Source organism: Mya arenaria, chromosome 6 (assembly GCF_026914265.1).
Source record: "Mya arenaria isolate MELC-2E11 chromosome 6, ASM2691426v1".
Taxonomy (NCBI): domain Eukaryota; kingdom Metazoa; phylum Mollusca; class Bivalvia; order Myida; family Myidae; genus Mya; species Mya arenaria.
Window position 1 is genome coordinate 65,307,222 of NC_069127.1, and position 20,840 is coordinate 65,328,061.

The 20,840-nt window shown below is 33.6% G+C and overlaps 2 protein-coding genes across 3 annotated transcripts in view; both read right to left on the reverse strand.

The window, feature by feature from the left end:
- Nucleotides 1-15,048, reverse strand: part of LOC128238324 (disintegrin and metalloproteinase domain-containing protein 10-like) — an 84,993-nt gene extending 69,945 nt beyond the window's left edge. For both annotated transcript variants that reach the window (XM_052954139.1, XM_052954136.1), the window contains exon 1: nt 14,631-15,048. In XM_052954139.1, the coding sequence (XP_052810099.1) occupies nt 14,631-14,703 (73 nt within the window). In that variant the 5' untranslated portion in view covers nt 14,704-15,048. The remainder of the gene's footprint in view (nt 1-14,630) is intronic.
- The window catches only part of LOC128238327 (disintegrin and metalloproteinase domain-containing protein 10-like), a 232,165-nt gene that overhangs the window by 193,866 nt on the left and 17,459 nt on the right, over nt 1-20,840 (reverse strand). The window lies entirely within an intron of this gene.

Below are 20,840 nucleotides of genomic sequence, written 5' to 3' on the forward strand. Positions count from 1 at the left end.
TACCTTGAAGAGAAGCTATTTTAATGAAACTTTCATTTACAAGACAGTCATGTTTCGAAACAGCGTCAGCACAAGTTTTTTCTCCTCAAGACATTGTTACATTTTGTGTCACATGCAAAGCAATGCAAAAACGTAGGGATTACTTTGTCCGGCGTCGTTGTCCACTTTATCGTTAATCTTTCGTTTCCGATATCGGTCCGTATTCACTTACGTGTAAAAAGTTACATAATATCTTTAATAAAATTATTTTTTACAATTGATGAGATTTTTGTAAAACCTGTTATTTTAAACATGTGAAGTTTTTTTTAAATATTATTGCTCTTCAAAAGCAATTTTACAACGAGTTTAAAAAATGCATTTTTAAGTCTTAATAAGTTCAGACTCACGATGTGAGTGAAAACGGATCCAGCAACTTTTAAAAGACTTGGTAAATAGTTTTTAAACAGAGTATTCTCATTGGTCATGGCCAGTAAATGACCTTTGTTGATTTTTGGATCAGTAACGCCGATTATCAGGGTCATTGCAATGTTTTGGGAACAGTAATAGACAATCCGACAAGCGACACATTCGCAACAATTTAATATATGTGTTTTCTCTTCTTGTTATTTTGTGACGATATGTGTATATTGTTGAATTAATTCCTGTAAATTGTTGAACCTTGTGCCTCTAAACAGGGTCGCTGTCATTTTCTTTGTATAGTTTTATGTGTATACTACGCATTTTCTTGAACGTATAAGTTGCTCCTGCGGTGTGAGTTTGTGTTATGTTATCACACTTTTACTTTAAGCATTACCCTTGTTTGCAACTCAAACATCCTACTGACCCGAATCCTTGCAACCGACCTTACCCTAATCTATCCATACATATACGCCCACATAAATCTTGTCCATGCTTCATCAGTATGCCCGTGTTCGACCGGATTTCGATTAATCAATACAAGCTTGAGTATTTTGTAGGCTCTTTTATAAGAAAAGTATGTTTTAGGTTTCCTTATGGTCGTCTATGTTCGTTATGAAAGCTGGACGCTGCAATAACACCGTATGCATTCAAACTAGCTTATAAAAACTATGTATGTTTATAGAGGACCATTATGTAGTTAACTAGCTATAGCAACTTAAATGGTTAACATACCGTTTTTATTTGATCTTGATATCTAGTAAAATTATGCAAGAGTTAATTTCATTAAAGTTAGTTTGTGGATAGATTGCAAACAGATGATCAAAAAAAAATCGCAACACAAACTTTATAGTTGCTATGGCCACAAAAACAAAGAAAATATCACTTTTAGCCTTGAGCCTGCGGTAATTCAAGACGTGTGCATGCTAGGTTAATAATTCTTGGTATATGGATAGAGGTCATTATACTTATCCTCCTCAAAGGGTATGATGCACAAAAAAAGAACAACTTGAGTAGTTTTAATCCGGACTTTGTCCTGTCTGTCGAGGGTTTATCTGGCCAAGTCTGTGTGCCCGGGTGATGTATAGACTATGCGAATCAATGACCATAAGACTTTTTAAAACGTCTATCAAGATTTGTGTGCAGTTTTTACTCATGTTTTCTATGAAACCCCTAAATATGAGGTTATTGCGCAGGGTTCTACCTTCCACATTAAGAGAGTTTTATGCTTGTTTATTATGCACGTTTACAACATTATGTAGGAAGACTATTTCCCTCTCTTGTTCGTTTCTTATAAAACGAAATTCGTCAATTCCTCGTTCTTGTTCTTCATTATATTTTTATACTCTTATTTATTTATCACAAATCAATACAATCAGCCATAATTTTGTTTTGTGCATAACAATTTATTTGTATTAAATCACTCAAACTGGCTTTATATATCAAAACAACGAAACACAAAAAGAAGTATTGTGTTCATTCACCTGGCATTGTGGATTTCTCAAGTTTCACTCAGTGTTTATGCAAAAAGCTACAGAAACAAAGAGTGACGGACATGAGTGTTTATTTCGACAGGGAAATGTCGTTTTAATAATCAGATGGAAATGCATATTCATCATATTCTTCAGAACTTTGTAGACTCATGTTCGAAAAATAGTAGCTTCTGTTTAAATTTTGCTCTGCTCGTCTTAAGTTTGTTTCGTTTTTCATTATAACATAGTTCAAGATTTCAAACATGATATCATATATTATAAACCAAACAATTGGCGAAATTGAAAAAAAATATATAAACCTGTACAGTGCATAACTTATAAAGAAAAGGCGACTGGTGTTTTCAATATAAACAGTAGCGTGGACGATTTTCCCAACAAGAGAAAAACACGAAAATCCGAATGGTTTAATATTTCTGATCTCCCCTGTTGAAATATCATAGCTTTGCATGTGAACGCTATAAGTGCTTCTAAAACGAGGCAAAATCCACAACCATAAGAATGCCATAACGGTTGAAGATAATATGAACATTATTGAGCAAAATTCAAAAAGACCGGATACGTAAAAAAGAAATATGGTTCCATGTAGTCTTACTGTTCCTAACAGCACGGTTCGAAACTGTGAAATGTATGGCTTTCCTAGAATCATAAAATGTATAGGCCAAAGTTTGTATTGCAAAAAAGTAAGTAAAATCAAATGCGTCAAGGAAAAGAGGTTGCTGAATCCAAGTGACCGAAAACCAATGTGAAAAAGGGAAAGGCTCTCCGCGTCAGTTTGTTGGCACTTATTATTTTCCATTTGAGTCCAGTTTGATTTTGACATATCAGTTTGTTGGCACTTATTATTTTCCATTTGAGTCCAGTTTGATTTTGACATATCAGCCATAAACGTGTGTTGATCACCATCACAAAAGTTGCCTCCCCATTTTCTAATATAATCCTGAATATTTTCTATTTCGCGCATTCTGTCGTTGTAACTCATGTGTCGAAGAACAGTGTGTTCAGAAGGAGTAGAAAATTCGTGCGTATATTTTACAAGGTTGTTGTTGTAAAATATAGACAGCACTATATCACTAAACATAGCCGTGAGCTTTCGGTTAATGTGTGCATTGTGTAGTGCCTGTCCTTGGCTTTTCCACAGCCTAATCCAAAAGATTGCTTCCATATACTGCTTAAATAAAAGCAGAAAGCAATGATAGCTCCACAAACATTGCTGGACCTTTTCACAAGGATGACGGCTACTTTCTGTGTCGTTGTAGCCGAAGGCCACTGTGTTTGTTTCTGTTTCGCTACGTTTCATACCTTCAATTAAATCGTTCATAAGCCTATTTTCTGGAAAGGCTTTCATGATCACATCCATGTCCTTTCGTCCTTTCCCAATTTTGCATTTTCGCCTACAAACTGGACAGTGCAATATGTCACACTCATGGTTTCCTAAACAGTTTTTATTGATTATTGTTTCGATGCACTTTTTGCAAAATGTATGCTGACATGGTAGTATTCTTGGGCTATCAAACCGTTCCATACAAATTTGACACGTTATAAGGTTTTCATTGATCGTGATGTTGATCTCTTCGTTGGGATACGCCGTCGCCATATTAGTTGCTAAAATTTAGATTTACGTTGTATCAGTAAATTTTTCAACAATCAATGCATATATGAGGACACACACAAGGTAATAGAAATACTTAAGTTGATATTTAGCAACTTTTGATTGAGACAAAAATATAGAAATTGTAGATTTTACTTACTCTTTTCGAATAGTACAGTTTTTACAGATTGAAATATACGACGTGCACTGTATACTCATTTAAGAATGACATGGCCTCGTATTTAGGACATTCAATTTATTAATATATCACTTATCGACCATTGAGAGGCAAACTGACTTATAAGCAATTAAACCGATTATGTATGTAGGACGTTTGAGGTATAAATTGGCATGGTGCATGCATTCTTCAGATAAACACCGACTATCGTTGATTTTAACCTGACATACCTGATAAGGAGATACCACAATCGGTCGTTCATATCTAGCGTCGGACTGTTTTCATATCTGGACTTTTTCATGTAAACTGAGTTTGCGTGGATTGATATTCTTTATCGGACAATTAAATATTGACTTATATCGTATGCTTAACAACAAAATAATCATTCGTTGTTGTATGAAATTAAGAAACAGATATCTAATTTTCAGTTGAGGACTCAACATTAACTTTCTAAGAAATGGTCGTTTTTAGGACGAACTATCAAGATAATGTGCATCACGTACTACACAAAGCATAATTCAATGTCGTAGTTAAAAATCCCTCTTATACAAAAGCATCGTGTACATACGGTTACCGAAAGTCTTCGTTTACGTATGTTTTCTTTGACGTCCTCTTTTTCAGTTTTATTGAATTTGAAGTGTTTAGTGTAACTTGGGGTTCTAAAACCTTGTGTTGATAACAATAAATTCTTCGTAACTGCAGAAATACTTTGCTGTAAGTTCTAATAGAATCACTAGTATTATACTTGTTCAGTAAAATGTCAAGGAAGGAACCACGTCTGTTTCTGGTATTTTACGACATGAATAAATATAGCTGGTCTAACTATTTTTACTAAACATATGTGAACAAATTGAGGATTAGATGATAAAAAGACTTATAAAAAAGACCGTTTTACGTTCTAAAATTCGTTATCGAATTAAAGACTTCATATGAAACATTTCTGCAAAGTTTAATTAAACACTGTACATATTTTAGATATAAATGAAACTTTTAAAAACTGTAACACAAAGACACATCTGAAAACGTTCGTTACTATTCTGTAACGAAAAGGTGAACATTGCTAAATGGGGTTAAATATATCATGCAGATATCATGCAGACTAAAGAAGAATTTCATGGACACCTGAGATACAATATCTAGAGCACGCAATGAAAAACATTGTGGTGTTGTGTTGTAACAGTCGTGTATGTGATTACAGTAATTACTAACAATACTTCAATCTATGAAACAGAACTAAATTTCATTTCAATATTATATTTTAATTGAATTGGCGACCGGATAAGTGTATTCCTCACACAAAAAAGCAGTTTAAAAAGATTAAACTTCAGTGCCACTTGGGATTATATATTACAGAAATAATTAAAATTAAAATATAACTATGATAGAGTCTCATGTCTGATAAATATTCGAGGTCCACACGATGCTTCAGTAAAAAAACAAATGTTTTGAAAACACCAAAGAAATTCCTTCACTGACTCACTATATACTAATGAGGTAGGTAAGTAGGTAAGTGGGCGGAGCATAGCGCTTTACAAATAGTACCTGATAAGTTGCCGGAATAGACTGGATACATAACTAGAGAAATACAGAACATTTTCAAGTGAAAATTTATATTATGAAATTAAGCTCCTGTTTCTAAAATAAAGGATTTGAAAAATCATCAATGTTGTCTGGACCAAAGAACAATTTTATCCTACATCCAGATCTTGTTAAGTGAAAACTCGCAGATTGGTACTCGATAATTATTTGTACAGTGCACGTTTTTGTGTGTATGCCAAATTAAGTTATGATAACTCATTAGGAGTGTTAAAATAAGATACCAAAAGCTGGAACCCTTCAGCAAGTGTTTATATTTGGTCGAATTTTGAAAAAAAAAATGAAAAACATAATTTGCATATAAGCGTAAACAGCTTTACGTCATTCGCTTATTGGCATTATCACGTGATGTTTTCAATGTATGGTTGACATGTCAAGGTGTGTAAGCTTTACATAATCGCACTCGGGCCTTGCCGATTTCGCGAGTGCTTAAATCAGATTAATAGTCATTTTAGGTTTCTGGAGAATAGTGCACAGAATGTAATCCTGGTAACAGCTACCCTGGTTCTTTTGCGAGCAGCAGTGTATAGCACTGTCACACGGGACCCCCATTTAACGTCCCTCCCAGAAGTCGATTGGTATGTTTTACTTGTTCTGCGGGGAATCGAACTTACGACCACTGAATTGACAGCAATTTCATTACCATTAGACCATGAATCCGTCACTAACATGACAGAATATTTAAGTCCTCGTGGTCTAGTGGTTAAGGTAGCCATCATCTTGCGTGAAATAAAATCTAGACTTTACCGGCGTTGGTTCGCACCCAACTAAAAGTATTTGTAATACTCTAAATGTATTGTTTTGCATTTCCCATATCATAGAGTAAAATAACGATAAAAAGGATTTCAATTTGAATCGAGTGGCTATGGAAAATTGCAAATCTCAACATTTCATATTTAAAAAGAGTGGCTATTAGAAACGGGCAATTCTCAACATTTCACATTTTTAATTGAGTTGCTATTGAAATGAGCAAAGCTCAACATTTCATATTAAAATCGAGTGGCTATGGAAAAGGGCAAAGCTCAACATTTCACATTTGTAATTGAGTTGCTATTGAAAGGAGCAAAGCTCAACATTTCAAATTTGAATGGAGTGGCTATGGAAAAGGGCAAATGTCATGTGTTCAACAAGTGCACACGATCAGAGTCGGTAAAGAAAAAAGCTTGCTTAATCAACGCTATGGACAACAACGACTTGTCTTGATCAGTTTGTTGGCCTGTATCTCTTCAATATATAATATATATATATATATATATCCAAGCTCATGTTTCCATGTTTTTCAAAGAGTTTGTATAAGTTTCATCAAACAAGTGGATTCCTGGTTGACATATTTCTTTTTCAACAGCTTCAAGTCTATCTACAGTTGTAGCTTCGCTTAACAAATTGTCGTTGTTTTTGTAATAAATGAGTTTCGTAAAATGTATTGAATCTTGCCGTAAATTTTCGATTCATGTGAGCGTCAGTTATTGCTCGACCTGTGAAAATGTCCTGCCCGTGCAATTGTATCATCTTATATTTGAACAGTCCACAAAAAAGTAAAAAAAACAATCCACAAAAAGGATGTTACGTTCTTGCGTTGCCAACTTTGAAGCATGTTATCGGCTGACGGCGAGGCTAGACACAATAGCATTTCATTTGGACATAGCATGATATATCACAACAAATGCCAGTTGTGTCGTTTCATAGATTTCGGCATGATACAAATACCTAAAACCATAACAAGTAAATTGTGTTTAAGTACGACGTAGAGTACAATTTATGGCGGGAGGGTTCTACGGAATACACGAGACGAAGGTATTTTGTTAATTTATGTTTAATACATCTGCTACACACAAATCAGACACACTAATACTATCCCCAGACAAACAGATTGTCGTCTGTGGTTTAATGGAGTTCTAATATTTATGCGAAAATCTACAGAAATAAGCCCAGTAGCAAAATGTTTAAACATAAACCCGGTTTAATGGCAATGGGCAAACGCCAAAGACCAAGAAACACTGAAGAAAGGCACAAAACACCACAAACAGCACAGTGCATACATACTATATAAACTAGTTTTTTAACACATTTAGTTCATTTGGATACAAATATTTCATAACAGAGAAAAATATTTTGATTGACCAAAAGTTACATTCTTTTCGTAAAAGTAATTTGTATACTCCATTCAAATTGTACAAATCAGCAAAAAAAAAAATTATAATAACACATGTCCAACGTAACGAATAATTGCTTATTACGCTTAAAGAATGTATTCACAAGACCGACATAGTAGTAACGTTAACACAAAAGTGTTGCCATAATATGATTAACAAGTGGTCATGAATTCAAAAGTGATAATATTTATGTGAATAACTAGAGGAAAAACCTCAGTAGCCAAAAGTTAAACCCCGTTTAATGGCACAGGGTAAACGCCAAAGACATAGAACACAAAAAAAAATCACAAGCAAGAAACATGGAACAACAGCACAAGACTCCACAAAAATCACAGTGCTTATTTTCTATATATAAAAAATAGGTATGTGTATCAAGGATTTTTAGGTACCGCATTGGAACTGTCGGTAAAATGTAAATTTACTGGGGGTTTAAACCAATTTACGTGCACAAACCTCACTCTAATAAGGTATGAATTCATAAGCCAAATTCAATGATCGCTTGTTTATTTCTTAGGTGCAAAAACAATGACCGCCAGTGTGAAGTCATGTTAGTAGAAGCTTTAAGTGATCTTAATATATTACGGTGAGACAGTATAATTCCCTTTACGTTCTATACAGTGTTGCCATTCTATAATTCCAGCAGTAGAGGAGATTCTGATTCATCAATTTTATAATAACTAATAATGGAAGCATAAGTACAAATATCTGCATACACGTATGTGAACTGAAAACATGCATGACAGAGTATAGAGCTTTCAATGTCTTTTAAAAGCCACTAAAATATCATTCGAATCAAACTTTCACATGATTTCAATATTGTCAGCGCAATAGGTCGATTATGATACATATGTTACAGTTCATCGTATCTACGTTAGTCTATTGTCACAAGAAAGAGTGGTCTTAGTGTTGAAATCTGCACTGTCATTACGCCACTATACAAAAACAAAAACATTCCGTTTCGTTACAGTGTCATATGCCATGGACCAAAGCATGGGCAATATTGAAAACAAATATGTAAACTTGAACAATGCGTAAGCAGTAAACAAGAAGCGACAAACGTTTCCAAAATAAAGAGTTGCTTATACATGTTTTACAACGAATGAGACAGAATCTTTTGGCAGGATTACATATGGTCTTTATTATGAAATCAATACACAGCAACAAACACAGCTTCTCGTTCGCCGAGAAATAATCCATAAAACTAAGTACGCTGCGAAAATAAAGGAATGAGTATATAATACAGATCACCATTTCGGAAACCACAAACTTGAGTGAATAAAAGACTCTGGATATTATTGATTTCAAAAGAATACAATTCAACTGGTTGAAATATCTGATAAGATTAAAATGCAAAAAAGCTAAACGTCTAGAGTTAAAAAGATGCAATGAATCATGGACATTGAAAAAAAGGTTGCTAATCCTAGAAAGGGACACACTATGGACAACAAGGACATATCCTGATCAGTTTGTTGGCCACTGAACGGGTATTAACGCCAATTAAATATCGCATGTCTTTAAAATTGTTTTCATATGGATCATTATCTTTTTTGATCGATTGATTTCTGATTCAACAGTTGCGAAACCAGTAGAAATCGACGTAGCTTCGGTTAACAAATCGTCGTTTTTTACATTACTGGAGTCTCGTTACACCGCTCTGCAAACTGCTGTAAACGTGCGGCAAGTAATCTTGTTAACAGCCTATCAATCTACATATTCAGTTGCATCAAATACTCATTAAATACTCTCAAGAAAGTAAGATGATTCTTAAATGTTCATTAGCTCTCGTGGGTCGTTGAATGTCACTATCATACGTAGATAGATAGATACCATTTCTCTGATTATCTAAATGCAATACCATTAAGCATGCAAGTTTTGCTGCAATGTCATAAAATATGAACAAGACTATCGGCAACATTGTAGAAGAAGATATACCCTTTACAAATGCATAACAGATAAACAAAAGGCGGCATATGTTCTCCACAAAGAGCGTGCTGTGCACAATTTTTCCAATATTTGAGAACTCGTGTGTTTCAACTGCATGAATATTTGTTATGAGTCCTGATGAAATATCAAAGTACTGCAAATGCATACTGTTCTTGTCGGTGTTTCGATGAAAATGCCACAATATTCAGTAAGCTAAGAAATTTGCTGACACTATTGACAATACAATTGACCACCACGTTAGAGCATCGCACATATAAATAAGAAATATACTGCCAAGTACTTTAACCATTCCTATGTATGCCATATGATTCCAGGGTAAATTAAAGTTTTTTAATATACAAAAATGCATAGGCCAACGGACATTTTCAAAATTGATATTCATCAGCAGAACCATTAAAGAAAACAAGTTACTAAATCCAACAGAGTGATACGCCATGAGCAAAATGCCTTGGCGTTCCGCGTACTTTTGTTGGCACTTATCTGCTGTAGGATGAATCCAGTCAGATTTGGACATTTCTGTTATAAACAGTTGATGATTATCACTATGACATAAATGGATTCCACTTTTTTTTATATTTTCCCAAATGCAATTTATTTCTCGCAGTCTGCCATTGAAAATCATTCGATGTTGGATACTGGCTGCAACACTAGTCGAAGACATACGTTCAAAAGCTTCATCGCCGATGTTCTCAAATGTTAACAACAAAATTTCGCTGAACATAGCTGTAAGTTTTCGATTGATATGCACATAATGGATTGCTTCTTCGCTGCCTTTGAGTACTGTCAACCTATTAAGTGCATCCAAATACTTCTTAAACAGAAACAAGAAGCAATGATGAATCCACAGACAATGCTGGACTGTCATGAACATATCAATGTGGCGTCCTTCTTCAAAATCATTAAACGCCACTTTCTTTGTATTTGTCCCCTCAAGCAATTCATTCATTAGTTTGTTTTCAGGAAATGCTTTCATTATGGCATTTACATTCCTTTCCCCATTCTCAATTTTGAATTCTCGCAGACAAACTGGACAGTTAAACATGTAACTCTCATGTTTTACAAAGCAGTTGCTCCTGACTAATATTACAATGCATTTCCTACAAAACGTATGATGGCATGGTAGGATACTTGGGTTATCAAACATCTCCATACATATTTGACAAGTCAACAAATTTTCATCGACAGCGATGATTTTTTCTACTTTTGGAAATGCTGTTGCCATTTTTCCCAGCTGAAAGTATAAAGGTATTACGCCATTTTATTGCATAGTTATGTGTTTTAACTGTCTAAGACATGAAGGATAATTTATTTAATTTCAAAGTAAAATTATGACTAAAAACGATTGAAATATTATATTTACATTGTTTGTAAGCCAATTATTTTTATACACTACCACTTCATTGTTAAGGGAAACTTAGTTATAAATTTGAAATGTACAGATCAATATTTCAAATGCGGTTTTAAAGAATCTATTCCTTGGATTTCCTAAATGAACGTGTTGTTCGATCTTTGTTCATACTTCATTTCGCTCATTAACACAATAGCAATAGAATAGTGGGTAGTGTGGTCTACTTTCATTGATTGTGGAATATAAACGTCAAATAAGCTAGTTATTCGACCATTGCATTAACACTAATTATAAATGCTGATGACCAGTGACCCTATATTATTTAGATATAGTTTCAAGGGACATTGCCTGCGTATTACTTTGATGTAAAATAAATGACCGAAAATACACTACGTGTTTTTCACTTTCAACTTGTGATCTTTATTCAATCCAAATCGGACATGACACCACCTTTTTTTGGATCAGAAAGCTGTTTTGTCGTAGTACATGTACTTTTAACATTTGTGCATCTACATTCATATGATATCAAAATAGATTCACAAGGAATAGCTAACCGTCAAATATAAAGTAGGCCTGATACCTAAGTCATTGGGTTTGTCACGGCAATCTTAATTTGACGAATAATGATACAAGAACTTCAGCCAGTTTTAATGCGACAATCTTAGTGTACGCATTTTTCATGTCTGGTCACGGTCCGAACGTTCGCTGAGAGTAGATAAACACTTCTCCTATTTACATTTTCTAGTTTGGCGCAGGTGTACGAACGTTTAAGGATAAAATAAGATCATGATAATATTGTGTTCTTCTTTATGAAAAAAGAATAAAAAATAGAATGCATACCATTAAGTAAGCAATTCTTTCTTATACACACTACTGCTTCGTCGTGCGTTTATGTTGCTTAAGTTATAAATTTGAAATGTAATAATCAATATTTAAACACGGTTATAAACATCCTACTCGTGTGATCTCCTCTACAGCGTTTTGTTTTGAAACTGTATATAACTTAATACTTTCGCTAAACTTTCACCAGTTTGGAAAGTTAAATAGAAATCCTATTTACCTATTTAGCACGATTCCTTTACAGTGACTCTCGAAAAACTTTACACCTGTGAATTCCTAATCTTTCAGAATCTAACCATTTATCAACATACCGATTAAGTGCTGATGTGGAAATCGAGGTAGGTTGTGCCCGTGTGTATGTTATTGTGTGTTGATTATTGTACTTCTTAACAAGATCGATTAGCAGTTCCATACAATTCAATGAACCGTTAGTCTACTGACCCTTATAAGGTATGATATCGTTCTTAAATGTAAATTTACTGAATATTTTTAGTCAAACGTTCACAATTTTTATTTTCCACTTTCAAATGATGCCACAATAGTACGGGTTTACCAGGCCATCATATATAGTGTGGGTTGAATATCTTTACTATAAGGTTGTGGACTACCGCGCTTGTCAGTGCATGTTAGTGTATGAGCAGCGATGCAATGACTAAAGCATATTTTAATGCGATATATAATTAAAATGATCATAGTGAACGAATATAATAAGAAATATGCAAACTAGACTCGGAGTGTTTTGGCATGAGACTTCATTTTCTTCAAATATTTTACATTTTCAAATCATTTGAAAGGAAAGATTAGCTAATACTTGTCGCTTTTATTTTTAATAATGTTTTATTTGTTCCCAGTTTAGTACAATGATGCTTTTTATTATGAAACTCTATGCCCACACAGTTTTAAACCTTTTATTTTATAAGGCAGACTGTGTGTGATGTTCATAGTTTCAAACAATGACTGCATCTTTATCTTTGAAAAGATTTTGCATTAGGTGCTCTGAATTGTATTTCTCCGTCTGCAGATAGAGTTGGGATCTCTAATCATAGAAGTACTTGGGGTTTACCTATAGGTTTATAATTATTCTTTTATTGTTAAGTTTCCTCAAGTTAATGCATACTTTGATAAGATTAACCTTTTGCGTTTTATCTTTATTTAGAATTGTTCGGATAAAAGTGAGGTTTGTGCACGTAAACTGGTTTAAACCCCCAGTAAATTAACATTTTACTGACCGTTCCAAGGCGGTACCTAACAACCCTTGATAAACATACCTATTTTTTATGCACTGTGTTGAGCTGAAAACACCTTTTGTTAAACAAGTAACATCTTAACCAGACGGTTTGAACTATTAGGCCTTAAAAAAATATAACACTTATTCGCACATCAACGAAACCGAAACATTTTAACGAAAAGAAAACATTTCAGCGAGATAGTTATCTTCACGGGAATTCAATGTCATGTGCGTAAATTCTGTAAAACACGGAATCAAAATATCTAAACATCCACCTTAATATCACTATATTGTTTCATACTTTGTGTCTCGCCACTGATATTAAATTAAACAAATTTTAATCATTTAAAAATATAGAAAATGAAAAAAAGAAAATGAATTTATTCTAACACATAAAGAATTAGCCTTTTGTAATTGCAGGTTTTCCATTTCTGAATAACCGTACGTTTATTGTATTATTTCCATCAGACCAAGTATCTCACTTTCTGAATGTAACATGCAGGGTCCAGTGAGTTTAAACAGTAACATAACGCCAACCATCAAAAAAGGAAGGGTAAGGACAGAACTGAAGAAGGACAATTTATTTACTTGTTTTGCCTTAAGAATTTATTAAGGATATGTATTTATATCCTTCTTTATCTATTATATAGAAGTAAAACATGGATAGAATGTCTTCATATATTTATACACATTGGTGATTTCTACTGTTCACCATATTAATTTTGCAAATGATATGATTAAACTAAAGAGTATCAAATTAAAGACTATACATATTAATTAATATATTTATTAGTTGAATTTAGACACATTGTACTGAAACATGAAAGGGACTAGACACCAGATGATAAAACTGCAAGAAAAAAAGAAAAATGTCAAAAACTTACACAAATTTGTGATTGTTGCTTTTAACGCATTGAATATGTACCACATCGCTTACTACACATATATCTTTGGAAGTATTCGCGTTTTTTTTCCAATTCGAAAATTAACTTGGTTATCTACCACCTAAATTCCAGTTAAATTTAAACAAGCGTGGTATGTATCTGTGCCAAACATGTGACACGCTAAATATACACACTATAAACTGGGAAACCATTATGCGTAATTGTTTTCAACGAGTCAACTCAGTTGAGACAGCGAAAATATACTTTTAAAATTATGTAAACTAATGTATTTTGGCTTCTTACTAGCTCGTTTTGACAATTCTAGGATTCCTTTGAGGAAATACTGCACATGCCGATTTTGGAACAATCTGGTGCCTAGTCCCATTAAATAACATTGTGAAAATTTGTGTTTAAATTGTTGAAAGAGAGGTCATCAAATACTAAAAGTAAGTAGTCATACTAATGATCATTAACGTTTTCACCAGATATATCCGTTATTATGTTCCGCATCAAAACCGTTTAGCATTCTTGTATACAAATAAATACGATGTTATAAAAGAAATATACAGATTGTAAAGCAAATTGTGAATGTTTGAATTACAGGAACATTCTTATAACCAATTTCCATTAGATATCTTATTCACTATCTTAACAGCATTTATAATATTTTTATAATTAATTACACTATTTTTATAGAAGAACAATTTCCCTATCAAATAACTATACTTTCTTTTTATTGACAAACAATTTACGATGTTCTTATGTATAAGAAGAATACACCAAACACTATTCATATTTTGCAGAAATTGCACACAGAATTCTAATTGGGTCATTGTAAACTGTCAAGATGTTGACCATAAATGCCGACGTAATTTAAGTTGAAAAACAAGAGAACGACACTTGCAATTTAATACATGAAACTAGTTGATAAATATCGCTATAAAATAAACCAGGTAAAGCGAGTTAAATTAAAAGTCCTTACCTGCTAAAATATCCGATATCAATAATATTTGGAAAGAAGTAATAATGCAAATAAATGCACGCACGAAAACCATAGTGTTATTTATGAAATAATCTTAGTAAAATTAATATTTCAAACTATAGCCTTTAAAGTATTTTCACTGTCTTCAAAACCCTTTCGCAAAATATGTATTTTAACTGGTTTATAATTCATTTAGGTCGATGGCACTGTTTATACCGTCTACGCTTAACAGGCATTAATTAAAGTTTGTTTATAACTTTTGCCTTTTTAAAAAGAAGAAAATAAGGATGGTTTGTCTTTAATCAATCCTTAATTTTCTCACTTGCTGTTTCACATTGAACATTTCTGTAATCAAACTGTTAAACTATATTGGCACAGTATTCCTATCAAACCAGGTACTAAATGAACTGCTTCTACCTCAAACACTACAATACGGATGTAAAACCGCCTACGTATAGTGTATTGAGATTATTAATAACTAATTTTGTTTCAATTAAATTTGGTAATCCAATGATTATTCTTCTTTTCTGAAGACAACCCTTGCGATTGGTCAATCTAGCTTGAATTAAAAGGAAGGGATGGCTATTGTCAAAACAATAATGATTGTGGTTTATAAAACTTAAAAAAATCCCCTCTTGTGCATACATTTTCTTATAACTGTTGAGTAATTAACTAAAGACACTTTGGTTATACAATTTTAGGTTATAATGAATAATCGTCGAGCCTTACAAAAGAGATGAATACAATTCTAAATGAAATATGATTAAACAAATAATATGTTTCAACTGATACACAGTAGAAGCTTGTCGGTGAATGATAACGTCTGTAGTCATGCGATTAGTTGTTGAATAAACACCAAACGGGAAAAGAAAGGAATAATAAAACGTTACATTTTTCTTTCGATATTCACATTCCGGGGATAGGAATACAGAGGCAAAGTCGATTTCGAACCTAAACATTAATTCACAGTACATTGGAAACTTAAAGCGTAAGAGAAAATAACGCTGCTAAAGACACAATGATAAAGATGTTTTAAAATACTTGCCTCCTTTCTTTCCACATATTAATAAAGTAATTTTCGTGTGTCGCAAACAGTGTCAAAAGGTTGAGCAACGAACACAATGTGTCTTTGTCGGAATGCATATGTTCAGGCTTTTCTCTTGCATTCAAACGGTCACTCAATAAGTTGTCACAATGCATAGATAAGAAGAGCTTTGAGGACCAAACATAACGGGTTAATTGAGATTGAACGGACTATGATTTGAAGTATACTTGAAATATACCACATAGTTGTTTAAAAAGAACGCATATTTTGTTATATTGTATACTGACTCAAATATTATCCCTACATATATATTTCTTTTTTAAATTGTTATAATAACCACAGTTAGCTTGCTGTTTTTCTAACGCAAATATACGGCAATCGGCATTTTGCCATGTTTGACCCATAAGGGCTTTCTTCTTAAAAATATTAAATTAAAATTTTGTATTATACTTTAAATAAGATTCAGATACAGCTTGGCTGAACGTATTTGGCCTTTATGGTTTCCCTTTAACATTTCTATACATGTATTCAATTAAAATATTCTTGATGAGAAATTCCACAGAAGCAAATAATCCATTATAGAAATAGCAAGCTCGGTTGATTGAGACTCCATTGCCAGCAAAAACAAACGCCTCGCAGCACAGGCTTAGGCATGGTTCCAGTGTTAAGGATAGTTAAGTTATGACTTGCTCAAAAACAAGTAAAAATAATGTAAACAACAGTTTGGACTTCAGTTACACTATAACAATTTTCAGCCCCACAATCGATTTTGGCTTTACATGCATGGTCGCCTTAGGCTTTTCAAAGCTTAAGAAAAGACATGGAAGTGTAAAGTTTCTTTTGTTTTCACTGTACCCGTAAACGTAAATATTTAAATTTGAACAAATTCGAACTCTTTCCACATAAATCATGAACTGTATTTACCTTGTTATGTACCAGTAAAATGTTATGGCCTCTGTTTGCTCTCGTCTGCCAATTAAGTTGTATCGCGTTTAACTACTGGTGTCGATATCAATAACCGAATCTCTCATAATTCTGTGATGTACAGTCGAACCCCATTTGCTCGAACTCACATAGACCGGCGAAATTATTTCGAGCTTCAGAAAATTTGAGCCAAGCGGGATTGTTTATCTTCAGTATAAAACATCGATCCATTGCATCTAGTTCGAGCCAACAAGGAATTCGAGCCAAGGAAGTTTGAGCCAATGGGAATCGACTGTTTATGATAATATATAAAAAAAGTATTTTTAATGACATCTCTTGTTCATTTTGATGTGAAGCGCCTAAATATTTTGGATTGTTATTTGCAACCAATGTAGTACCTATCGTCCGTTAAAACATTTAAGACCCCTTAAACCATCTCTTGAACTATTGGAGATCATCAAAATAATTTTAACATTATCATTTGTCTTAAAGGTTTCATCTTCAAGCGTTAAGATATAATACAGTGAATTTCCGACTGGAATGGTCCTTGTAGCTTTCATTTTAATATTGATATTAGTGTTTGTCAGAGTTATCGCCTGGTCATACGTCGAAGGTTATTTGACAGATAAGGTCTCAGTAATCCCTTGGAGTATATACAACCATGTGATATTATCTTTTAAACATTTATTGATCGATAAAAAGGTTGAAAACAAAGAACGCCGTGTTTATTCGTCCAATGCTATTTTGATTCGAGAATATGAGCACGAAGAAAGAAAGTTTATCATAGTAACGTGGTTTGGTATCTTAATAGAAATAATAGAAATAAACAGTTTTAGTTAAGATAGTATACCTTTACCTAAAGTAATATATCTTTATTTGGTTTGAGAAATCTGTATAACGACGAAATTGCAGACTAAAGAACCGTCGTTTATCTTGTTTCTGTCTCGGTATGCTAGATGCTATTTAGGTACGGAATATGCATGCACTCGATTTTAGTATATACGGGTACCATTCAAAGAGCGGTTTGTTGTATGACTTTACTCCCCCCCCCAAAAAAACAACAAAAAAAAACAAAAACACTTTAACTTATGAAATTCCGTTCTCTTATGACGCTGTACTAGGAAGGCGTGTTGCAAGCCAAAATCATTCCGGTTCAAGCTGTTCCTTGATTAAAGACACCTGGTATTTATCCTGTTACGTTTCTTGCAATATGACTGTCGTGCTTGAAATACTTCCGTGTCAGGTGTAGACTGATTATTTATTTCAACGAAAAAACGATTATTTATTGGAAAATAACACTTACTTTACAAGTGGCGAAAAAACCTCTTTATCAACACTTTTCATAGAAATTGAGGTGGATAATGATAAATTTCACCGCAACGCATACTCAAGATCCGAGTTCACAAAACTGTATACCGACATCGAAGACGACTGCGCATATATTGCTTACACTTATCTCTGTCATTTTACTACCTACAGTCATGAATTACAATGACGATAAGTTAAAAGGTTATTTCAAATCGCTGATAGCCAGGTATTATACAAGTTACAGTGTGGCGTGTGATAATTAATCTACCGCCAATGCAAAACCGCAGAATATGTTTATTATTAGTTTTTCTCAATGATCGGATTTGTTATATTGCTTCTAGAATAACACTCTGCATATATTAAGGAATCGCAGTGAAAATATTGAACCAATTAATTACAAAGCGCTTCCTTTTTCTTAATTTGGAAAAGCAATTGACTTGATAACATTGCTCGAGGGATGCCTAAATAAAAGCATATCACTACGTTCTCAAAGGAGTTGACAGGGAATAGTCAATAACGTTTCTGTCCAATGGCCACGTCCCGCCAATAGAAACAGAACTGAACAAACGTTTAGACTTATACGAATGATAACAATGTCCAAACGCAAGATCTTATACTTTTTATGTCATATGGTATATGCAAAAATAAGCTTACACTTTGTTTTACATCAATAAGGTAAAGTGATCAACATAATATATTGTCAAATGAGTGGGCTGCCTTTCTCAAGTTTTCTAATACATTTATTAAAATAAATCGTCAGATGTTATTGATTTAAACAGCTGAAGCGATCTAAATAAACATATTATTGTAAATCAATAAAAAAAATTATTAGGATTGTTGATTTGTACGTACACAAAATAAATGGGACTTTGTCCCACCAAACCATTTTTTTATTTCAATTTTGAAACCATTATTTAATGGATATATTTTTGAATATTGGAATCTTTCACACAGGACATGTATTTTCGGTGAATTGAACACTAATAATAGTGAAGGGTCGGATTTAAAAGGACCCAATTTACCTCAACACCACATGCATTATTTGTTGGAATGTTCAACAATTGCAATTCTTTTAGATATGTAAGCCAGCTACCGCCCAACGCGCCTACCCTCGGCAATTACCGGCCTATGCACGTATTATCGCGTCGGTTTTTACCGATATGCTTGAGTGTTTGTATAAGACGTACGTTTTATTTTAAATATCGTTCCTCGTTTTACATGTTTACATTGACCCCTGTCGGACCGTATTTGGTACAAAAACGAATATGGTACAAATGTACCATATTCGGTCGAATATGGTACAAATGTACCATATTCGGACCGAATATGGTACAATTTTCGACCGAATATGGTACAAACATTGTACCATATTCGGTTGGAATAAGTTTTTCTATGCTCGCCAAAACGTATTTGGTACATACCAAAAAAACTCATAAAATGAAAATGGCCTACGTATATGGTACATAAATTATGTATTTCTTAATAAATGAAATAGTCTGCCAATGTGTAAACTTTTTTTCAAACTCAAATACATTGTATTAACCTAATATTGGAAGTGACAAAAGTATCATCATCATCATCATCATCATCATCATCATCATCGTCGTCGTCGTCGTCGTCGTCGTAACTAGCAGTAACAGAAACAGCTAACCTAACCACACTTTACATGGATTTTGCTGGTTGTGTAACTGTTTCGCCGGCTAGCTCAGTCGGTTGCGCGTCAGATTGGCACGCAGGCGGCCTGGGTTCGATTCCCGGGCGGGCCAGATACTTTCGTGGAGATTGGTCACGAAATGATTTCTACGGCCATTCTTCCCCTACCGCTGTTTCAAGTAGGGCAGTTGTCAATTACTGGCGAATGTATCTGCTTAGTACTGGTTACTAAGTACTAGTACTCTAAGACTAGAGACGTGCTTGCTCCAGGTAACTCTGTAAAAGTTTGAGGATTATCGCATTTTGGTTATGTTCATAGAGTGTGAACTTGTAAGGGTAAAGGTAGGCGAGCAAATCCATGAAGCGCGCCAGCGCTTCTTGGAAAATTTGATCGTTTAATACCCCTCGGTATTAATGCTTATATTTTAATACATTTTAATAATAATTGGTAGGTTTTGTCCAGATATGATTGCTTTAAGCAAACGTCGTTGCAGGAATGTCGACGTCGCATTCGATTGGTCGAATGACGTCGCGTCAGCCATATTAATGATTTCGTGCATTGTTTGGGTCAATCTAAAACTTCTGACAAGAAGATATTGCATGAGAAAATCCGAAAAATAAACAAGAAATTGGGCCGAAAAAATAACTAACGAAATTCATATTTCATGCATTTGCAGTTGTTTTACGATAGAATTTCTTCGATATAATTCAATATCCTTTGGTCAGTAGTTTTAGATTGACCCAAACAATTCACAAGATCATTAATAGCAATTTTCAAATTTTTAAAACTTTTTTTTTCGAAAGTGTATTTTCACCAAAATCCGATTTAAGAGATTTTGAGCTCTTTTAAATGAATATATCTCTCCAAAAATAAGGATGTTTGACTGGCTGCTTTAGACAGGTGTGACTGTATTCCTAAACATTAGGCGAAAAGAAAAAAATTGTCTGGTTCCGGTGACCCGACCCTACCTATTTTTTTCGCCCGACCCTAAACTTTTTTTTATTTGAATACGAAAAAATTGGTCCGATTTTTTTACTCAATATTCAAGAGAATTGTAAAGAACGTTTTTAAAGCGTTCATGTAAACATTCTAAAAATAAAACAAAACTTAATAATTTTAGTTTAAGTTTTGAATCTATAATATGTTGTCTTGATTAAGGGAAAGTAAATTTTGAAAATAGAAATACATTGATCTTGTGGCAAGGTTCGAATCAAAACCTCATATTTTTAAATAAATGTACGAATTTGCACAGCACTAAAGCATTCAACGTAAAGCATTC